The following is a 20,256-nucleotide window of genomic DNA, read 5'->3' on the forward strand; positions in this document are numbered from 1 at the left end:
AAACTTCCAACCTGTGGCTGGCTGATGTTGTTTCATTTTCTGTATCATCCATCTCCCAGACTAATTCCTGTTTTTTTCAGTATTTGTATGGCCACATTTCAAAATACATACATATAAATTAAGTGAAATGAAATAAAATAACTACTCCTAACTCCCATTTAAGGCAATATACAGTCTACCTTCAGGTGTAATTAGGGTTTGTTAATCAAACAGAAAAGACCAAGAGTGTGAGGCTGAACTTTACATGGTAAAACTTGTGCTGACTTTAACTGTAATGAATTAGGAATATGCACTAATGGCTGAAGGATCTGTATTCATAAACTGGCAACAAGTCAAAAGAGATGAATAAAAGAAATGCAATATATAAAAGAATGGGAATATTTCCAGAGAAAAGAGATTAATTTCTTACCTAAGTTACAGTCTCCAGATGTGCTGGAAAAGGTACAGTTTTCCTAAACTCAGAGAACACAAGTCTGAAAACCTCATTATGCAATAAAACTGCTTTGAGTAATATTGCAAATGAAGTAAGGCAGTAACTGAATGTCATTACACACTTGTCCATCTTTACTTAATCCTCCTTAAATCTTAAAAATCATAATCCTAATGAATCTTCATTTATTACACAACTTCATACAGCAGTCTTATATTTCCAGTTTCTTTTTTTCTGATTGACACTTTCTGAGGTATTGTAATTGACCAAGAATTTTACATTCTGGAATAGACAAAGAGTGGAAGTGCCAGGACAGAAAGCATTCAACTCTGCTTTGTGGCATCCTGGACTTGGAACCAACCTGAATCTTGGGGCTGCTGCAAAGACTTTCTCCTTCTTCCTGAATACCTGTAGTTTTAGGAAACCCATAAAACTTACAGGTAATCCTTAATGTAGCTGTAGTGGAATTTTCTTTCCATACTCTGCCAGGTACACGGGGAGAGCAGCATTGTCAAAACTGTGGTCCTGGGTTTTTTCTCCTTGGTGCTCACTTTGTACAAGGTAATTTTGACTGCCATGAGAGCCCTGCAGAATTTTTGCAGATTGTCATTAATTAAAGATTGAAAAAATAAACTCTTTGCCTTGCATGGTTACAGAAGTCAAGTGACATGTAATTCTCTTTCCAGTGTCTGTAAGCAATCCCATAATTTACACACATCTTAGTAATCAAAAGGGCAACCTCAAAATGAGTTTCAGCGCTCCTTAGGTAGAGAATGTGAGTTTATTTAGACTGAGTTTTTAAAATATATTCAGGTCACTGATCTACCAAGGCCTGTATCACAAGAATATTCATTCCATCCAGGGGAACTGAGTGTCTCCGTCCCACTGAGGATTTGCAGCATAGCGTCTAATGGCACTAACATCACACAAGTTGTATGGGCATGATTGAGGCTGACCACTGCAAGCTGTGACAGGAAGACAAACTCAGATAATGGTAGAAAAGAGGAAGTTGGAATCAAGGTTGTCTGAGAGCTCAGGATAAATTTAGAAACAAATAATTTTTTCCCAAACATGCCTGACTGCGGCAAGGCTGTTCCTGTGGTTAATGAACAATCAGGGTGGTGCACGCGTGAGTGGGTGCCAGTTGTGGAACTGCAAAACTCCAGAGGAAAACCACACACAACTGCAGCAGCACACAAACACTGCCTGAACTAATGAGCCATTTCGCTGGGATAAATCAGATTATTCACTGGGTGTTTCAAGCAGCCAATGGGCCCGATCCTGCTGCTGATCCTTATTCAAACTGGTACTCAAGGAGAATTAAATTCTGTATCCATTGAGGGAACAATAGAATGAATAATGAGATTTCACACGTGAAATCACCACAGGATAAAGAGACTACATAACTCAAGAAAATTAAAATTCATCATAGCATTATAGCATTTGCTGTTTGTTTTTGGAGAAAGAAGCATTTTATCAAATGGTGGGAGATTAGATCTTGAGATAACTAGAAAATCCATAATTCTAATGCTGATTCTTCCTAATTTTCTTTTGGACTTCAGTGTTCCTATCTGGGAAAATAAAAACACTTCCAGACCTTATGAGATTTTGCTCAGATTACTGTACTTCTGAAAAGCAATTTGATAGAGTTAGGTATTAACTACACAAACTTTAAACTAACAAGGGTATTTCTACGAACACGTGAAAATCCCAAATAAAAGTCATAAAGTAAAACACCGTGTTTTTATGAGAGATGTTTTGGTTGAGATCAAAGTTGGAAAAGTTGCTCATAGAAAAAGTATTTAGAACTGCTAAAAGTGGGATCTTAAAATTATCTTTGTGTGCCTTTCTGAACTGCTATTGCTAAAAAATCCGCATAAATCCTCTGCAACATGTAGGATTACATACGAAAGAATTATTTCCTAAAACATAGGGGAAAATGTATTTAATCCAAATGTTTAAAAAAATATACATTCAGTTTTTCAGTATGCATTTTGGAATGCATTTTGGCAATCCCAATTGATGAGACCTAGTTTAACAAAATATAGGGAAATTCAGTAATCAGGGCACAGGATGTGCAGTTTAATTACGTTGGTGTGCATTTCTATTTGTTTCTAATGTAGAGGATCTATTGGTAAAATGAATGCCCATTTTGTGGTCTGTTATGCAGAAAATGTTTAATCCAGTGTTTGATTTACTCTGTTAAATCTTCTTTATTGAATGTGCTTATTCATCCATGCAGAATTGGGTATGCTGCTTTCTGTTAATATGACATTGCAATTAAATAGCTAAAGAGAAAAACATGGCAAGACATTTTCTCAAGGTCCATGAAATTCTCATAAAAATTATTCATACTTACATATTTCACTTCTACATTTGCTGATACTAAAACTGCAAACTACAAAGAAATACTTTGGTGTTGTGTGGGACTGACAAACCTTGCAGTTAAAGATCCTGAATAATCATTTTTGTCAAATAAAAAGTACTAAGGAGGATTTCTGGTCCAGTGGATAATGACTGTCATCACGAAATAGGATTGCACTGATTGCATCCTATGAATGAAGCTAACAGGAACTCACAGCACCAAACAACAGCATTTTGTGGTGAGATAAATACTTAAGCACTTGAGAAACAGTAAGACATTGACAGTAAAATAGCTCTGCTCCAGTGCAGTCCTAGAATTATACTGAACAGTAACAAAAGGGTTTCGTGGTGATGTTAGACTTTCCCAAGTGTGCCTTCCCTCAGTAGGAAAAGGATGTGCAAGGGGAGTTTGTCGTATCTCATCTAACCAATATAGTGATGCTTTGTTCCTCAGCACAAGACATTTAGGTCAGGGATGATCCAGCACTGTAAGAATTCTGAAGCTTTATTTCTTTTAAATGTTAAAAAGACGAAATGACAGCTCCATCCATGGAATTGCATGGGAGCTGGAAGCTTTAATCAAAATCAAACAATAAAACAATGTAAATTTTAATCAAAATCTCTCTGGGACAGTTGGAAACATAAATATAAGGAACATAAGGTTTGATCATATTCCTTTTCTATCTGAATTCACAACTCCTAATTTTCCCTGTCACATATTTATCAGTGTAGTAATAAGCAAGTGCTGATGTTAAATCTCCATTTTTTGTTCTTGCATGGTTGGATGTTTCATGCAAGACTGTTTTCTGTGCTGTACTGTGCTCCAGCACGTCTGGCAGTACCACAGGGGTAACGTGGCCTCTGGTTTCCATTAGTCACTTTTTACTATTTTCACTATTCTTTTGCTATGTGAACAAGAAGCTTGTAATAAGGTGTTAACAGGCTGCTAGCTGGTTTATTGTTATTATTGATTTAAGGTGCTAAGACTTTAATATAATCATACACAATGAATAATATTAAGAGATTAGTTTAAAGCCATATAAGCCATTAAATATAAAATAAAAACTTTCCAGAAATTTCCAGCATGCTCTGGCACAGGTGTTCTGTGCTGGGTTATTTTGCCTACATTGCTGTATCTGGCTTTTTCAAATCTGTGGTTTTAACCCCGCTGTTCTTACACTCAGATTGGTGTTATGGGAGGGGCAATTCTGAAGCAGGAGATTATGGATTTTATCCAATTCCACCTTCTTCTCCTTGTAAGGTGAAAGAAGAAGCTGAGCAAGACTAAAGTGTGGCTTTGGGCTTCAGAGGGAATGAAAGAGTTAATGAATTAGTTGAGAAAAAAAGAAAGGGTTTTGCATGCAGAGAATGTAGTACAGTCAAACATCTATCTGCTAATTAACAAGAAAGTACATGAAATTAATGACTGATAAACTTTCTAACAGTAATAACTTTCTTTTTAAATCTATGTTCAACATGCTAGCTAAAGGAAAAAATATTGCACTAAGGGGTAAAGGAACTTTTTAAAAACAATTATGAAAATATTTTCTTGGATATATTAATAAAGAGCAGTGAGCAACAAGATTGAAAAAACAACATGAACTGTTTTCGAAACAGTAAATATGTAAATAATAAGAGTGAAATTTGTTGTTTCTGAGGAAATGGTCATCCAAGAAACTTCAGCGGCATTCATAAGATGGTTTGGGTTGGAAGGGACCTTAAAGCTCCCCAGTGCCACCCTGCCATGGCAGGGACACCTTCCACTGTCCCAGGCTGCTCCAAATCCTGTCCAACCTTGGGCACTGCCAGGGATCCAGGGGCAGCCACAGCTGCTCTGGGCACCTGTGCCAGGGCCTTCCCTCCCTCACAGGGAACAATTTCCTAATTTCTTCCTCAAATCGACGCGTTAAGTCATACAAAAACACGCGTGCTTGCATTGAAGCGATTCGCGTTGGGCTCAGTGGGTGGAATGCCGCCATGTGACTGTAGTTAAGAAGCTTATTGATGGATATAAGTGCTTGTGTATGTATATATACTCCCTGCGGCATCCCGCAGCATCCCCGCACGGCAGCTCGGGGAGGGTCCTGTGGATGAGGACAGCAGAGGGAGGAGGGACGCTGAGGCCGAGGGGCTGGTGGATTGCTGGGGGACGGACCCGGGACACCGCGGGGCTCTCCCGGAGCGCTCCGCTCCCCCAGCGGGGCCGGTGATCCCCGTCCCCGGGCGCTCCGCTCCCTCAGCGGGGCCGCCGCTCCCCCCGAGCGCTCCGCTCCCTCAGCGGGGCCGCCGCTCCCCCCGAGCGCTCCGCTCCCTCAGCGGGGCCAATGCTCCCCCCAGAGCGCTCCGCTCCCTCAGCGGGGCCGCCGCTCCCCGTCCCCGGGCGCTCCGCTCCCTCAGCGGGGCCGCCGCTCCCCGTCCCCGGGCGCTCCGCTCCCTCAGCGGGGCCGCCGCTCCCCGTCCCCGGGCGCTCCGCCCCCTCAGCGGGGCCGCCGCTCCCCCCGGGCGCTCCGCCCCCTCAGCGGGGCCGGTGATCCCCGTCCCCGGGCGCTCCGCTCCCTCAGCGGGGCCGGTGCTCCCCCCAGAGCGCTGCGCTCCCTCAGCGGGGCCGCCGCTCCCCGTCCCCGGGCGCTCCGCTCCCTCAGCGGGGCCGGTGCTCCCCCCCGAGCGCTCCGCTCCCTCAGCGGGGCCGCCGCTCCCCGTCCCCGGGCGCTCCGCTCCCTCAGCGGGGCCGGTGCTCCCCCCCGAGCGCTCCGCTCCCTCAGCGGGGCCGGTGCTCCCCCCCGAGCGCTCCGCTCCCTCAGCGGGGCCAGTGCTCCCCCCAGAGCGCTCCGCTCCCTCAGCGGGGCCGCCGCTCCCCATCCCCGGGCGCTCCGCTCCCTCAGCGGGGCCGGTGCTCCCCGTCCCCGGGCGCTCCGCTCCCTCAGCGGGGCCGGTGCTCCCCCCCGAGCGCTCCGCTCCCTCAGCGGGGCCAGTGCTCCCCCCAGAGCGCTGCGCTCCCTCAGCGGGGCCGGTGCTCCCCCCCGAGCGCTCCGCTCCCTCAGCGGGGCCGCCGCTCCCCCCAGAGCGCTCCGCTCCCTCAGCGGGGCCGCCGCTCCCCCCAGAGCGCTCCGCTCCCTCAGCGGGGCCGCCGCTCCCTGTCCCCGGGCGCTCCGCTCCCTCAGCGGGGCCGCCGCTCCCTGTCCCCGGGCGCTCCGCTCCCTCAGCGGGGCCGGTGATCCCCGTCCCCGGGCGCTCCGCTCCCTCAGCGGGGCCGCCGCTCCCCGTCCCCGAGCGCTGCGCTCCCTCAGCGGGGCCGCCGGAACCCCCGCAGCCGCTCCCGCCCTTTCCGCCGGCGGCGCGCGCGTGACGGCGCCTCCCAAGATGGCGGACAACCTGCCCGCAGAGTTCGATGTGGTGGTGGTGGGCACCGGTACGGGCGGGACGGACACGGGGAGGGACAGCGCCGGCCCTGGCAGGGACCGAAGCTCGAAGGGGCGGCGGGGGGACGCGGGTCCCCGGCTGAGGGGCGGCAGCGGCGCCCGGGGAGGGCGGGCAGGGTGTGCGAGTGGCTGCTGAGGTACCTGCGGGGACGTTTCCGTGTCACCGGCGGGGGCATTGCTCCCGGCGTCCCGGGCACCGCAGCCCGCTGTGGGGGTGCTGCTCGCACTCCGGTGGCCAGATCTGCGTAAAAATGGAGTTGTCACGGAGGGCCGTGTGGGGCTGGCCCTGAGGGATTTGCCAGGACCCCCGGCCTTGTGAGCGGGCACAAACCTCTGCCCCCACGGCTGAGATCGGGGCTCCTCTGGTGCCTCGGAAAGCCTTGTGTGACTGACTGCCTCTCCTGCCAGCCCTTACTCCCGAAACACCTTCCTGCTCCTCAGGTTTGCTTTTGTGCAAGGAAAATAGCTCTGAAGAGCTGAACTTCTGTCTCATTGCAGTATATGTGCTATAGGCTGATAACATGGTTTTTATCATATCCTGCAATACAAGTAGTTTTAAATCTTCTAAGTCAGTTTTCTGATTTCTACGCCTGCTTTATAAATAACACAAAACTTTTTGAGTCTTTCTCATTAAAGTACATTTCTCTGTCTATGAATGCTTGCATATTCCAGACACTTAATTCTAATGTTTCTGCACTTTCTGTGTTCTGTGCAACTTCATACTATTCAGGTGAATAATGATGGAGACCTGGAGTGTCTCACTGTAACTTACCACAGTCTCACAAACCAAGAGAAATTTTTCAATACTCCTTCAGAACTGAGATTCTTGGTGCTTGTGTAGCAAAATAATCTTGAATTATTGGAATATATTTCTGTTTGTAGAACACAGTTTGTAGAATCAATTTCAGTTTGTAGAACCAATCTGACCTGGTTCAGATTGGTTCTACAAACTGGGTTCTACTGGCTTGGTTCAGACTGATCTTGATAAGCCTTAAATTCAGCATTGAGCTCTAGTCTTAAAGTGCATCACCGTTTATAAGTCCCAAATTTACAGTCAGATTTTGTTTGTTTTTGTAAAGAGCTCAGGGTGTTGTTTGGAGCACAAATGGGAAGGCACTCCCAAATGTTAGTGTTTTCATGTGAAATTAGTAACTCTGGTTTTGGAGTTTGCTGATCTGTGAAATTATGTCCATGGGATTTAAGATTCCTAGCACTTTGGAATAGAATGAATGAATTTCTCTAAAGAATTTGCTGATTTCAGTGTTCAGCAGAGAAAAGCAACCCCCATACAGTGTATGTATAATTGTTTAAAAGATTTCTGATTTATATCTGGAGTTTTTGAATAATTATAAAACCATACTGCCCCCATTGTTTTGACCAACACTGTGCTAAAAATAAAAAATTTAAGTTCTTGAGCAAATTAAGAGATCTCTTCTGTGTCTTAACCCTGTTCTGTGGAGTGGTTTGCAGTAATGACTGACATTTTTAATATGTGCTCAGATTTGAGAACATTTTGAGTGTGTGAGGAGCTTGGTTAATAATGAGAAACTGAAGTATCAAACTGTAAGGGTGAAATATTAAACATTGTGTAACTTCTGTGATTTTTGAGGATGATCCATTCTTTACATCCATGAGGTAAATATGCATAAACTCAGAGTTTTATGAAAATTATATTCATGTTAAGCTATTTACTTCTCTAGCCACGGAGGCAACAAGGACTGTCTGTGCCAGAGAGAGCAGGTCATGTGCAGCCATCAAACCCAATCTTCCCTGCTTTGGAGTGAGGTGTGATACTGGAGCTTTGATTTTGCAGGAGGGAGGTTCTCTGAGCTAAATTCTCTGAAATACTGCTGTATTTGGGGGTGTTGATTTATATTTCAAGGATGCTTTTTTGCCCACCTGTAGAGAGTACTGCTCTAACTAATTTCAAGATTCTCGGAGTTCTGCACTTTAGGAGTTGTTTTGTCTTTGCATTCCTTTTTACTGAGAACACACATAAGTGGTGATTAGCACTGATGACTGACTGAGGATTTTTAATCTGTATTAAATTTCTCAGTATGGAAGATTGTTCAGAGTAGAACTTTCATCTCTCTTCTCTTTGGGAAGTGACTCCTGAGGGAATATTTTAGCCTAGTCTTCAACTCTCTGGTTTCTAGTGCTGTCACCAGTGCTGAGTGTATCTATGAATATGCAATTGTCATACCATAATAATTAGAATGTTTGAGTTTAATGGTATTTTTAATGCATTGTAGTAATTGTATTAATTTCTGCATGTGTGGTCTTTTCCTGGTTTTATAACTTATGCATCTATTAAATTTAGTAATTAGACTGAGTGGTAACATAAGATTTGGATTTGTTTTTATTTCAGGCTCATTTAACTGTTTCCCTGTAGTGAGCTTAGTGCAGATGGAGCCTCAACTAAATTTTAGTCATCAGTGCTTCAGTTAATATCTAGATTCAATTAATTCATCAATATTGCTTTGGGAAAAGGAAGTTTTCTTTTAGAAGAAATTCCGTTTCCTTAACTCAGATATTTTCTTGCATGAGCAAGTTTAGAGCAGAGTGGATATGGGTACAAAAATACTCATCCTGGTGGGTACAGCAGCTGAAGTTTTGCTGCTAGCATGGAATTGACATCCATAGTTGTAAAGAAAACTGGATTATCTCATGACAGGAAACTGATGTGCATATCTTGATGTTTTTCATGGCCAACACAATATGAGAATTAAAGCTGTTAGGATGTTGTTTTGCTTTACTTCCTTTTCTGTTGCAGCCTTGAAGTGACTCTCCCCTCCCTGCCTCCTCCAGTCTCTCAAATCCCTGCTTCCCTGCTTTTTGAATGCAGTGCTGTGTTCCTGTTGCCCATCAGCCAGGCAGGAGTGGGTTTGTTGGCTAGCTCTCGGCCAAAGCAGATATTCTCCAGGATCATCAGTCCTCAGAGCAGCTCTGCTATTTGGGAAGGTCTCTTCTCTGTGATTTTTGGTCTAAAAGCAAAACTGGGGGTCAGTGGCTGACCTTTTGTCTTCAGACGGTTGTGAAATAGAAAAATTCATGGGCAAAACATTCAGCAGTGCTGAGTTTAGGGCAGAAACCCCTGTAAGTGCCAAGATTTGCAACTTTGTGGCTGTGCAGAGTGGTGTGGATACAGGTGCAGGGTCATGTTTACCTTGGAATTTCTTCAGGGAATTGGATTGTATTCAGTCTGGACTTCTTGTCTCTGACACTCCTTAAGACCTGTGTTAGCTGCTGGGAAAGTTGTAAAGGATATGGCTCTTTGAAAGGTGTTGTATTCACAAGTTGTCTGCTAGTAATTCTATTTTTTTTTCCTAAAAAAGAGTTATTCTTTATAAAAGCAGTCACAGTAAATATTCTAGTTCTATGCAATTTTCTTTCCATTCTGGTTTTCAGTGGTTATAAATAACACATGAAATGACTTTCAAGGTAGAAAGCAGGAATCCATTTTGAAATATTCTATAAAATAAGGAGTGATTTATGGTTTCATATGATTTTGGCTGAAAGCACTCGGGCTTTGCCAGGTCATCAAAGTCCTGTCAGAAGAATCTATTATTTATTGTTCGATATGCTGGGAGTGGTGTAAGTACTTTATGTTTATCTTATGTAAGTGTAGTGTGTTAGAAAAAATCACTTCCAGATACTAACACAATTTTGAAAATATACCTTACAAATAAACTAACACAAATATTACAGATGCTAATTTCAAAGTAAACAATGAAGATTGATTAAAAAAAAAACTAATAGTTTTATTGTTGCAGGATATTTTTAGCATGTGACTAAAATATTTTGTAATACATCATTTGGGTAGATATTTTGGTTGCATTATCTTATATAACTGCACAGTGTTCAGTTTATATCAGCAGCTATTTAGAGTTGATGAAAGCTCAATGGAAAGCCAGCTGAAGATGGATATTTTTTGACGTCAGTGGTCATTGTGGACTAACACAGTGGCACTGACTTGTAATGTTGGTGTCTGGAAGGAGGAAATAGACCCACGTTTTATAATCATTTGTACATAAGTCATTGCCTGTCCATTTAAATGTCAAACAAAATGAACACTGACTCAGTCCTGTCCTGTGTGTGTATGTCCCCCTTTCATTTTTTTCAGTATTCTCCACATGTAAATAAATCTTTATCTTCTTTATTGATCCTTTTAACCTGACTAGAATGGAGGGGTTGTGTGCTGGCCTGGCTTCCAGTCTGGATTTTGGGGTGTAGCAGAGGTGCTGCCTGGGAGGTTTAGGCTCCCACTGGTTTCTTTCCCAGTTACTGTGCAGTATCCCTGGCTGCTCTGGTGGGAGAGCTCATTGTTCTGTGAATCCTTTGTTGTCCTTCTCAGCCTGTTTGTGTTCTGCAGCTTTTCCAGATTATATTGCTGATCTTACAGAATCAGAGCCTGTAGGACTCCTGTGACTCTACTGTGAAAAATACAGAGTAGGTCATCTGCATATCAAGGTGAAAAACTCCTTTAGAAAAAGGCTTAGTAAGGTACTTTGAAATTCCAGTTGGAGTGAGGAACAGTGGAAAGCCCGGTTTGTGTATCCCAGCAGGAAATGTGGTTCTGCTGCCTGGAGAGAGGCAGTGGGTCCAGTGCTCCTGCAGAGCTGCTTAGGGCTGTGCCAGAGCACCCTGAGAGAGAGAGCCCCTGCTGCTACCTGGGAGCTGCCTGGAGCTGCTGCTGCAGGAGGAGAAACTTCACTATCCTTTCATTAAATGTGTATAAATGTGTAAGGAACAAGGAGAGCAAGCTCTTCTCCCATGGGGAAACAGAAGTGGAAGTATTAGAAGACTTGAGTGAATATAAAACTCAATGTGTCTTGCTATGCAGATCTTTAAACTCAAATGCTTTGCTTTATCTGCTGCTATTGCTTTAAACCAATGATTGGACTCAGAGCTGTAGTTTGTGCTGGAGAACATTGCTTGATGTGAGTATAATTTTTAGTAAGAAGTTAAATTTTTATTTCAAGTCTAAATGCTTGTGTTCTTTTTGTAAATAATGTTCATTTACACCAACTGTGAGATTGAATGGTTTTCATTGCCAAGTTCCTCTGATGAGACACAGATAACTATATGCAATTACAGTGTAGGAGAAGAAACGTTTTACTTTTGACTTCTTTCTTGACCACCAACACATTCTTACTTTTTTTTAGTGGGTTGGCATTTTTATGCCATTCTCTGTAATGCAGAAGTATTTTCTGATACTGCTCTGCAATATGAGCAAATATTAAAATGAATCAATTTTAATCATCTTTACCTTAAAATATTATATACAATAAGTATTTTAATTTGAAATTAAATTATGAAATGCTTTTAAAATGTCACATATACCAAAAACACACTAGGAGTATTTTGTAGTGAGCTCTTCCAGAGTCAGCTGCTCTTCTCTACTTCGAAGTTCAGATGCAAACAAAATGTATTGCAGCTGGTCAACTGTCTGACTCCAGAAGATTGTTTTGAAATTGTCTGTGTTCCAACGTTTTTATATATTTTCCTTCCAACATTTTATATTATGGAAAAGCCACTTGTGATTTATTTAGTAGATGGAGTGAAGCAAATTAAACATTTAAGCCTTTTCAAGATGGATCTTGTGTAATTCAGTAAAAACTTATCATCTAGATGACTGCAAAGCAGTTTGCAGTGAGCAGCTCAGGAACAAGGATGCTCACAGAGATGTGGAGCTGTTTAGTTTAGAAATTGCTCGGGGCAGTGACTGCGTCCTTTTCAGGGCACTGCAAGAGGCAGTGCAGCACTAGAGCAGCAAGTGCAGCTGCTAAACAGGAGACACAATGTGTAAGCCTAAAATGAATTTTTGGTCACACAGAGGTGAATTATAAGTTTTCATTATTTCATAAGACTTCAGAAATTAATTGGCTTTAAACCTGAATAAAAAAAAGTTTTCCGCCTTAGCACTTATCTCAAACTTTAATTTTGTTGTATTGGAACTAAAAATATAATTGGTTTTAGGATAACTAAATAATGTGTAGCTAATTCCTCTGTTTCTTCTTTACTTCTTATATTCTAGAAAATGAGAGTATGGCTGATTTTGTTTCATAGGGAATCTCCAAAAATTAATGTAATGGAGATTATCTTGGTCAGAGGTTACTGGAAACAACCAGATACAGACTTCAAGGTCAGCTTGCAGCAGGCACCTCTTGGAGATTTATGGAGATGAATCTGCCTGTTCTGTATCCAGGAGGGCTGGGATGGAGGCAGTGCTCAGGCAGAGGCAGTCAGGGGTGTGTGCAGAGAAACCTTTCTGCTCAGCACAGGGCTGTCCTGAGTCTGGTGCTTGTGCTGCCTGCTGGGCACCTCCTTCCCTCCTTCTGCCCGCTGGCACCTCCTTCCTTCTGCAGCTGGGCACCTCCCTCCTTCCTTCCTTCTGCCCACTGGCACCTCCTTCCTTCTGCAGCTGGGCACCTCCCTCCTTCCCTCCTTCTGCCCACTGGCACCTCCTTCCTTCTGCAGCTGGGCACCTCCCTCCTTCCTTCCTTCTGCCCACTGGCACCTCCTTCCTTCTGCAGCTGGGCACCTCCCTCCTTCCTTCCTTCTGCCCACTGGCACCTCCTTCCTTCTGCAGCTGGGCACCTCCCTCCTTCCCTCCTTCTGCCCACTGGCACCTCCTTCCTTCTGCAGCTGGGCACCTCCCTCCTTCCTTCCTTCTGCCCACTGGCACCTCCTTCCTTCTGCAGCTGGGCACCTCCCTCCTTCCCTCCTTCTGCCCACTGGCACCTCCCTCCTTCTGCAGCTGGGCACCTCCCTCCTTCCTTCCTTCTGCCCACTGGCACCTCCTTCCTTCTGCAGCTGGGCACCTCCCTCCCTCCTTCCTTCTGCCCACTGGCACCTCCCTCCTTCCCTCCTTCTGCCCACTGGCACCTCCTTCCTTCTGCAGCTGGGCACCTCCCTCCTTCCTTCCTTCTGCCCACTGGCACCTCCTTCCTTCTGCAGCTGGGCACCTCCTTCCTTCCTTCTGCCCACTGGCACCTCCTTCCTTCTGCAGCTGGGCACCTCCTTCCCTCCTTCTGCCCACTGGCACCTCCCTCCTTCCCTCCTTCTGCCCACTGGCACCTCCTTCTGCCTGCGGCTGCTTCTGGGTCAACCCTGAAGTCTCTCTCAGCACTTCCCAGGTCATTGGACAGAAACATTGGTACAGACCTTGCTTTCCTCTGCATGCTGAAGTGGCCATGCCACCATGTTCATTAGTTTAATTAGAGCTAATTATTGTTACAATGCATTCTGCTTGCCACTTTGTTTCTTTCCAGTGGGAAGCCAAATGCAGGAGGATCAGTGTGTCTTGTAGTGAGGATCTAAACACATTTCAAAATCTGAATATAATCCATTTTAGGGCTTTTGAGAAATCAAAGTTCTGATCAGGAGGCTGTTTCCGAGTAAGAACAGTTTCTAAAAACACATATTTCTCTGTTACTGAGTTATCTGAAGGGACCTATTTTGTACGACTCTCTGAGCATCCTGTCAGAGGCAGTTCAGCTTTCCATGCTGTCATTTCATAAATTGCCATTTTGCTAAGCAGGCTTTTCCAGGTTAGTTTTTTTTCCTAGATAGAGAAGGCCAATATCTATATCGTAATTGTCCAGAACCCTCTTTCTTGGAAAAGGCTTTTGTTCAGTAACCACGATGTAAGACAGGTCACACGTAGGAGCAACTTGCATTTGACAAAACTTCCTCTTTTCCCTGTGCCCTTGTTTCTGTTGGAGAAGAGAATTCAGAAACTGGTGCCATGTGACAGTCTTATTTATATCTTGGTTTTCCTAAGGTGGTGTCACCTGAGAGCAAAGGGTGTCCTGTTCCAGCAGGTTGTTGGGAGCCTCCCCAAAAGCTGGGATGCACCAGCCTCGCGTTCCAGCCACGTTCCCACTCTTACCACTGGATATGTGGGGGGCCACGGTGTCTTAGAAGTACAGGGTTGGTGAAGAAAATTGATGCCAGCTTTCAAGAGCAAGGAAGCTAATTCAGGGAACAATTTCATCCAAGGTTAATGGAAGAACAGACCTCCAACACAGTATCAATTGGATCGAGCTTAAAGCAATCAGTTATGCCCTGGTAGCTATAACTCGGCCCAGGTCAGCCAGGCAGCATTGGTGATGTTTTACAACACTTTCTCAGTGGCTTTTATCAATAGGAAAGGAGAAACAAGTTTTTCAATTCCATTTCTAGAGTAATACTCTCTGTGCCCCAATGAGGGAAAGAAAAGCTTTTTTGGGAACTCCAAACAAAGAGTAGTTGTAGATTCTATTCCAGATAGTTTATAGAGGGAGCGAAATGAACCATATATATAAACGTGGGGGACAGCTGAGTGTGGAGCTTTCACATAATGGCTCTGTGCAGCCAGGGCCTCATGGCAGTCCAGAGGTGTGTGGTGCACTTACGTATTTTCTCCTTGTCTCCTTGGTCACAATGGTCTGTGTTTTGACCTTTTGCTTCCAAAAATTCAACTTGGAAGACCTGGCCTTTCTAGGCTGTGAAACAAATATCCCAGAAAATGCTGCAACTGTTCATCCTTCCTTTTGCCCCTGAAGGTTAATTCTATGTTAAACCTTCACTTGCTATGGAAGGTCAACATTGAAAACTATTTTCACTTTTTCTGCTTTATCAATTCAGAAAAGGATTTATTTTTTAATCCATCAAAAAAGTAATCATTAAAACCAGAAATTTTGGAGGGAAGTTTTAGCTATTTTCCTGGAAAATTTGTCGTGCCTGTCTTACACTTCCTTCTTTGTATTGATATAAACATTTGTACGTTTGGACAACACCATGGAACAGCTCTCCCAAAAACCAACCATTTAGTTGATTTGGAGTGAGGTCAGGAGGGGCAGATGATGAGGGCAGAGGTTGCTCATCTTTATTTTGATGATTGTGTTGTCCTTTGCTGGTCTGAAGAGTTGGTGAAAGTGTGGTCTGGTGTACCCAGCTCCCAGGGGATGTTTCTAGACTGCAAGGTTTATTTGTTGGTGAAGGCACCGTTATGTCTGAGGAATAGACAGCACAGGCCTGGAATTCTGCTGGAGATGATGTTTGTCATGGGGTGAGCCAGAGTAGATTGTGCCCTTCCAGTGCTGCTTTTTCCCCTTCAGGTCTGTCTCTGCAGTTGCACCAGTGCAACTGCTTCTGGTGCTGCTGGAAATCAGATCAGCCAAACACTCCTTTCACTTCCTTAAATCTCATCCCTTCATTGAATACATGGCCTAAGTCTCCTAATACCAGTCCCTAGAATTTTGTTTGTCCTTGAATTACTTGCTTAAATAGGCAACAGATCATTGAAAAAGAGATTTGAGGGAAGTTAGTGCTACAGAGCTTAGCTGGTGAACTGTCCTGCTTTTCTGTACCTGCTCCAGAATCCAAGGCATTTAACTGGGCATGTGAAATCTGGTGAGTGGGAGTAGACATTACAGAACAGCCCCATTTATTTATTGGACTCCAGTGAGATCCTGTGCCATTCCAAGCATGTATTGCTGGTAGAGATATCACAGCTTTTTGGTGTGCTTTTTTGCTACATTTTTTTCCTAAATATAGTGAAAACATATTGATTTGGTAGAGTGTGATTGCATAACATGGGAGATTTTGATAGGGACACCATTCTGAGGACAATCACAGTCTTTTTGTTCACTTTGAAGTGAGCAGAAATGCCCTCAAGTAATACCTGTCTGCATTACCAAGGATGTGGTTACAGAGCACCCCACAAAGCTTTGGGTGTCATTGTGCTGGCAATTGCTCAGTCTGGTTATGAGAGCAGGGTGTGGAGAGAAGATGCTGGTTCCAAGCTTTAACTCAGTAGTGTTCGCAAGTGGTATGTGCCATAGAGTTATTAAAAAAAAAAATAAAGTTGCAATTGGGAGTCAGCAAAATGTTAAAGTGCATAAAATTTAGTAGCATGAGACTGCTAAAAATTTCAGTAACTCACATGGTAACATTTCTTTTGTTTGAGTTGCCTGCTTCTGACCAATTTCTACCATTATTGCAATTTTTAATATATCATTGCGTGCTAAGTTCTAAAAACTGCATGTGTCATTTCAGGTTTGCCCGAGTCCATTATTGCAGCAGCGTGTGCCAGAAGTGGCCAGAGAGTTCTTCATGTGGATTCGTAAGTTACTCCAGTAATTTCCTTTTTGGGAGCTAAACTGACTGGAAGGGTTTCTGTGTCTCTGTCAGTGTGGGCTGCAGGACTCCTGTCTCTTCATCTGGCACCAAGTAATGTTATGTTTCTGTCTCTGCCTTATTTTGGGGGTGTTATTTCCATCAATAGAGCAGGCAGTTTTTGGAAGCTAGCTCAGGGATTTGGAACATCAGTGCTGTGGTGAAGGATGCTGTGATGGCTGCTTCTTTGCAACAGGCAGGAATGGCTGCAGGTTTAGTGCCCTTAATTCTTATTCCTGACAATAATTATCCCATTCTCTTTGTGAGAATGACTTGTGTTATTTCAGTTTTCTCTTTTCATTTGCTATCAAAGTCTGTAATAGTATCGGCCACTGAAACTTTGATTTCTGTTATCCATGCCTGTTTTTAGCTATGATGAATATTGCCTTTTAACAATGTAAGCTGTTCCCCTCATTAAAGATCAGAATTATTAATTAAATTTTTTCTCAGTGTATAAAGAAATGAGATTTGGGGTTACTGAAATAGCTGTGTTAGATGTGCTACTTTGATTAATCTGTTGTTCCCTACAAAGGCCTGAGTTAAGTCAGGCACCAGGTATTGCACACATACATGCATAAAGTCTTTGTTTATAGTTTACTTGCTCTCATTACCTTGTGTACCTTATTTTATTACTTTTAATCTCCAGCCATGTTTGCATTTATCATAATATACTGCTTAGGTGATTATGGGAGATAGTTTTGAAGTGGCTTATTATAAAATACTGAGTTCTGAGTTTGATTTATAAACACTGTCCAAGCATTGCCATCAGCAGTAGCTAATCTTATTCAAAATAGTCACTTCACTGCAGTGTTGCCATAAATTGCTGTAGACTGATTTTAAACTGAAGTTAGCTTCTGCCAACTAGTAATTGAAGGAGCTCTATTTCTCTGTGCCAGCTATCTGTCTCAATAAACATAAAATCTGTGGTTCTTCTCAGAGAGCTACATTTACTGTAGATATTAATGAGCTGTTGACATGTGAGATTTCAAGGATATTTGTTAAATGATTTAGAAAAGTAATTTCCAATTTAAAATGTGAGATTGGCACTTAGTTTAAATTTGAAGCCGCTGGAGAAAGGTAGATCAAGACTAAAAGTGGATTACTTGAAGTGAATATGCTTCCTGTACTAATTGTGCACATGCAAAAGACTTTCTCCTAACCACTTGCTCAAGTTTCTGCTTTTGGTCCTTTGTTTATTTGCCTCTTTTAATTCTGTATCTGTAGTTATGCACCAGTTTGGTTACTGAGGATGAGGCAGTTAGGGGTGAGGCATGTTTAGCTACATTTTGTATTTGATATTCAGCATCTGGAATACAGCATTTGTAGGCTGCAGTTTATTGTCTACATTCTTCCTCATTGGCTTATTTATCTTTCCACATAGAATTTAATTCAAAGGCAAAGGAGGGTCTAGATGCAGAATTTTAACTTCTCTTCTGTGAGAAGTAGAGCAAGCTGGGCATGTTTTGCTTCTTTACACCTGTTACCTTTCTTATTTTTTGCCAATACTTTGCCTGTGGAGCACTCAAGTGTTCCTTGTGTCCAAAATTTTTTATTTGAGCATCCAGAAGTGTGCTGGACCTTATGCCTGTACACCCCCCCCTGCTCCCCCCGTCCAAGATCCCTAGTTTTGTAGTTTGTTCTACTTTCTGCTAGATAATTTGTCTCACTTTTTTTTTTTCAGAACTTGTAAAATATATGTTGTAATATACCCTGTGTATCCATACAGCCCTTATTTGGATCTTTAACTGCTGTGAAGTGAGGGAGCTGTGGGAGTACAGCAGCTAGAGAGCAAAACAGGTGCTTCTCTAGGCAGGTCAATTTCTTGGAAGAAAAATAAGGAAATTATTTAATTTCAATTAGGAAAACTAGGGAAAAAATGTTAATTCTGGTATATTTTGAGTTTTTTTGAAAAAGTCTTTTTTTCTGTTTATTTTGGTTTAGGATACAATCTCACAGCAAAGGTGTTGGAGTGTAAAACATGGTCTTAGCTGGGCCATGGTAATTCCCTTTGGTCATGTTCATATCCCAGGATCTAATGTGATGTAGCACAAGTGACTGCCACCATTACCCACTCTTTTTCTGAAGGATCTCAGGAGCTGTTTGGGTTAAACCCCTCCTCTTGAAAGCCAGGCAGCTCCTAAACACCATCACAGGGTTCTGGGAATCTTTAATACATCTGCCTGTGCACTAATAAGTAGCACAGAAAACTTTATGAGTTTGAAACATAAATAATTTTGTGTTCAGATCTTTAAAATCGATGTGGCAGTAACTTCCTGTGCAAAAGACAGCTGCTCTGATGGGTCAGGACTTCTTTCTGGAAGATCAGGTGCTGGACAGACAGCTCCTGGGGGAAATCCTGAGGCATCAGCAGCTTCTGTGCAGGCAGCAGCACTTTGAGTGTCACCATGGGGGCTGTGGCCTGGCAAGGGCAGCTCCCCATCAGGCACTAGCCAACAAATCCATTTGCTGGTCTTGCATTTTCATTGGGAATCTCCTGCTTTCACAAGTGTCTTGTTTCTCAAATTGCAGTCTGTCTGCAGAAGGGCATGTTAGATATTTCCTTGGTTCAGATCAAGATTGGTAATTGGTCAGAAATAATTTGTGATTTCAGTGTTCCAGATTGGAATTAGCCAATTATTTCAGTCCTGGTAACTGAAGAAAAAAGTGAAAAAGTAGCACAGGAGAAGAGACAAGGTATTTGCAGAGTTAAAATTGTACTTTAGCTACATTTCCAAAAGTTTGCAAAACTTTTTTCTGCTGTTAGCTCTGAACTGCAGATTAGAGATTTGAAAATGGTGAAGGGAAAGGAGCAGTGTTGTAATTTAGGTGAAATCCAGGTAACACAGGAGGAGTTGAACAAATATAATTTAGGAAATAATGTATGGTAGGGAAGGAAAACATCTCTGCTCTAACTTGGTAGAAAAAGTATTTTCTACCTCTGCTGTTACACCTTCAAAATTATTCATGTTCTTAGTTAGGGAATAATTGGATTATAACCCTAAGAAAGGTAAAGAATATCCATCTTTGTAGTTTGCTAATATAACAAGAGAAGAGGGGAGCTTAGGCCTGGAGATTTTGGGACAATATTTTAGCTTTAATTAGGCTTTGATCTTGACCATTACTTAAAGGAATTCCTCAGTTCATCTTCAGGGCAATTATAACAAAAATATTTGGTTACAAAGGAGTCCTAATTGTAAAACCATTAGTCAGCTCTTCTCAGAATTCCTCTTCAAGACTTGCTATAAACTTTGCTCATTATGTCAGTAATCATGTCTGCTCTGTCTTCCTTCTGTAATGTTTTCAGATGAGAAAATTAAGCAATCCTGATTCATCGTGTAGTACAGTGAAACTAATTAAAATTCCAGGATAAAAAAAATCTGGAAGTTGCTACTTGAGGAGATGAATATTTGAGGTGGCATTACCCAGCTTGGGAAGGGTGCTCAGACACCAGGGACAGCTGTAGTTCATTTTCCTTTGGAGAGGGGCTGTGCCAGCTCCTCAGAATGGATGAAGCTCCACAGCAGGGTCATGCAGTGCTTTGTTGAACGCACTGGGTTGCCTCAACACTGGGTAAAACAAATAATTTCAGAGGAAAACCAGGCTGATGAACAGAGGAATGTTCACATGAAAGATGTCTGACAGCTCACAAACAAACTTTTGTAACTTTCTGTGAAAGTAATGTTAATTTCTCTTACTGAAAATTCTAACTTTAAATAGTCTAAATATGCATGACTTAATATTGGTGTAGATTCAAGAAACCCACTCCTAATTTTAGTTAGGTTTTTTCTGGGATTTCTGTGATCATGGCATTGCTTGCTCCAACAACTATATATTGTATTCCATATTGAAGAAACTTGCAATCAGAGCAGCACATTTCCT

The 20,256-nt window shown here is 43.0% G+C and overlaps 1 protein-coding gene across 1 annotated transcript in view; it reads left to right on the forward strand.

Annotated features, from left to right (window-relative positions):
- The first annotated feature begins 6,144 nt into the window (after positions 1-6,144).
- The window catches only part of CHM (CHM Rab escort protein), a 53,303-nt gene continuing 39,191 nt past the window's right edge, over positions 6,145-20,256 (forward strand). The window contains exons 1-2 of the mRNA XM_021531420.3: positions 6,145-6,203; positions 16,258-16,324. Coding sequence (XP_021387095.2) covers positions 6,155-6,203; positions 16,258-16,324 — 116 coding nt within the window. The 5' untranslated portion in view covers positions 6,145-6,154. The remainder of the gene's footprint in view (positions 6,204-16,257; positions 16,325-20,256) is intronic.

This window comes from Lonchura striata, chromosome 4A, assembly GCF_050655825.1.
Source record: "Lonchura striata isolate lonStrDom1 chromosome 4A, ASM5065582v1, whole genome shotgun sequence".
In the NCBI taxonomy this organism is placed as follows: domain Eukaryota; kingdom Metazoa; phylum Chordata; class Aves; order Passeriformes; family Estrildidae; genus Lonchura; species Lonchura striata.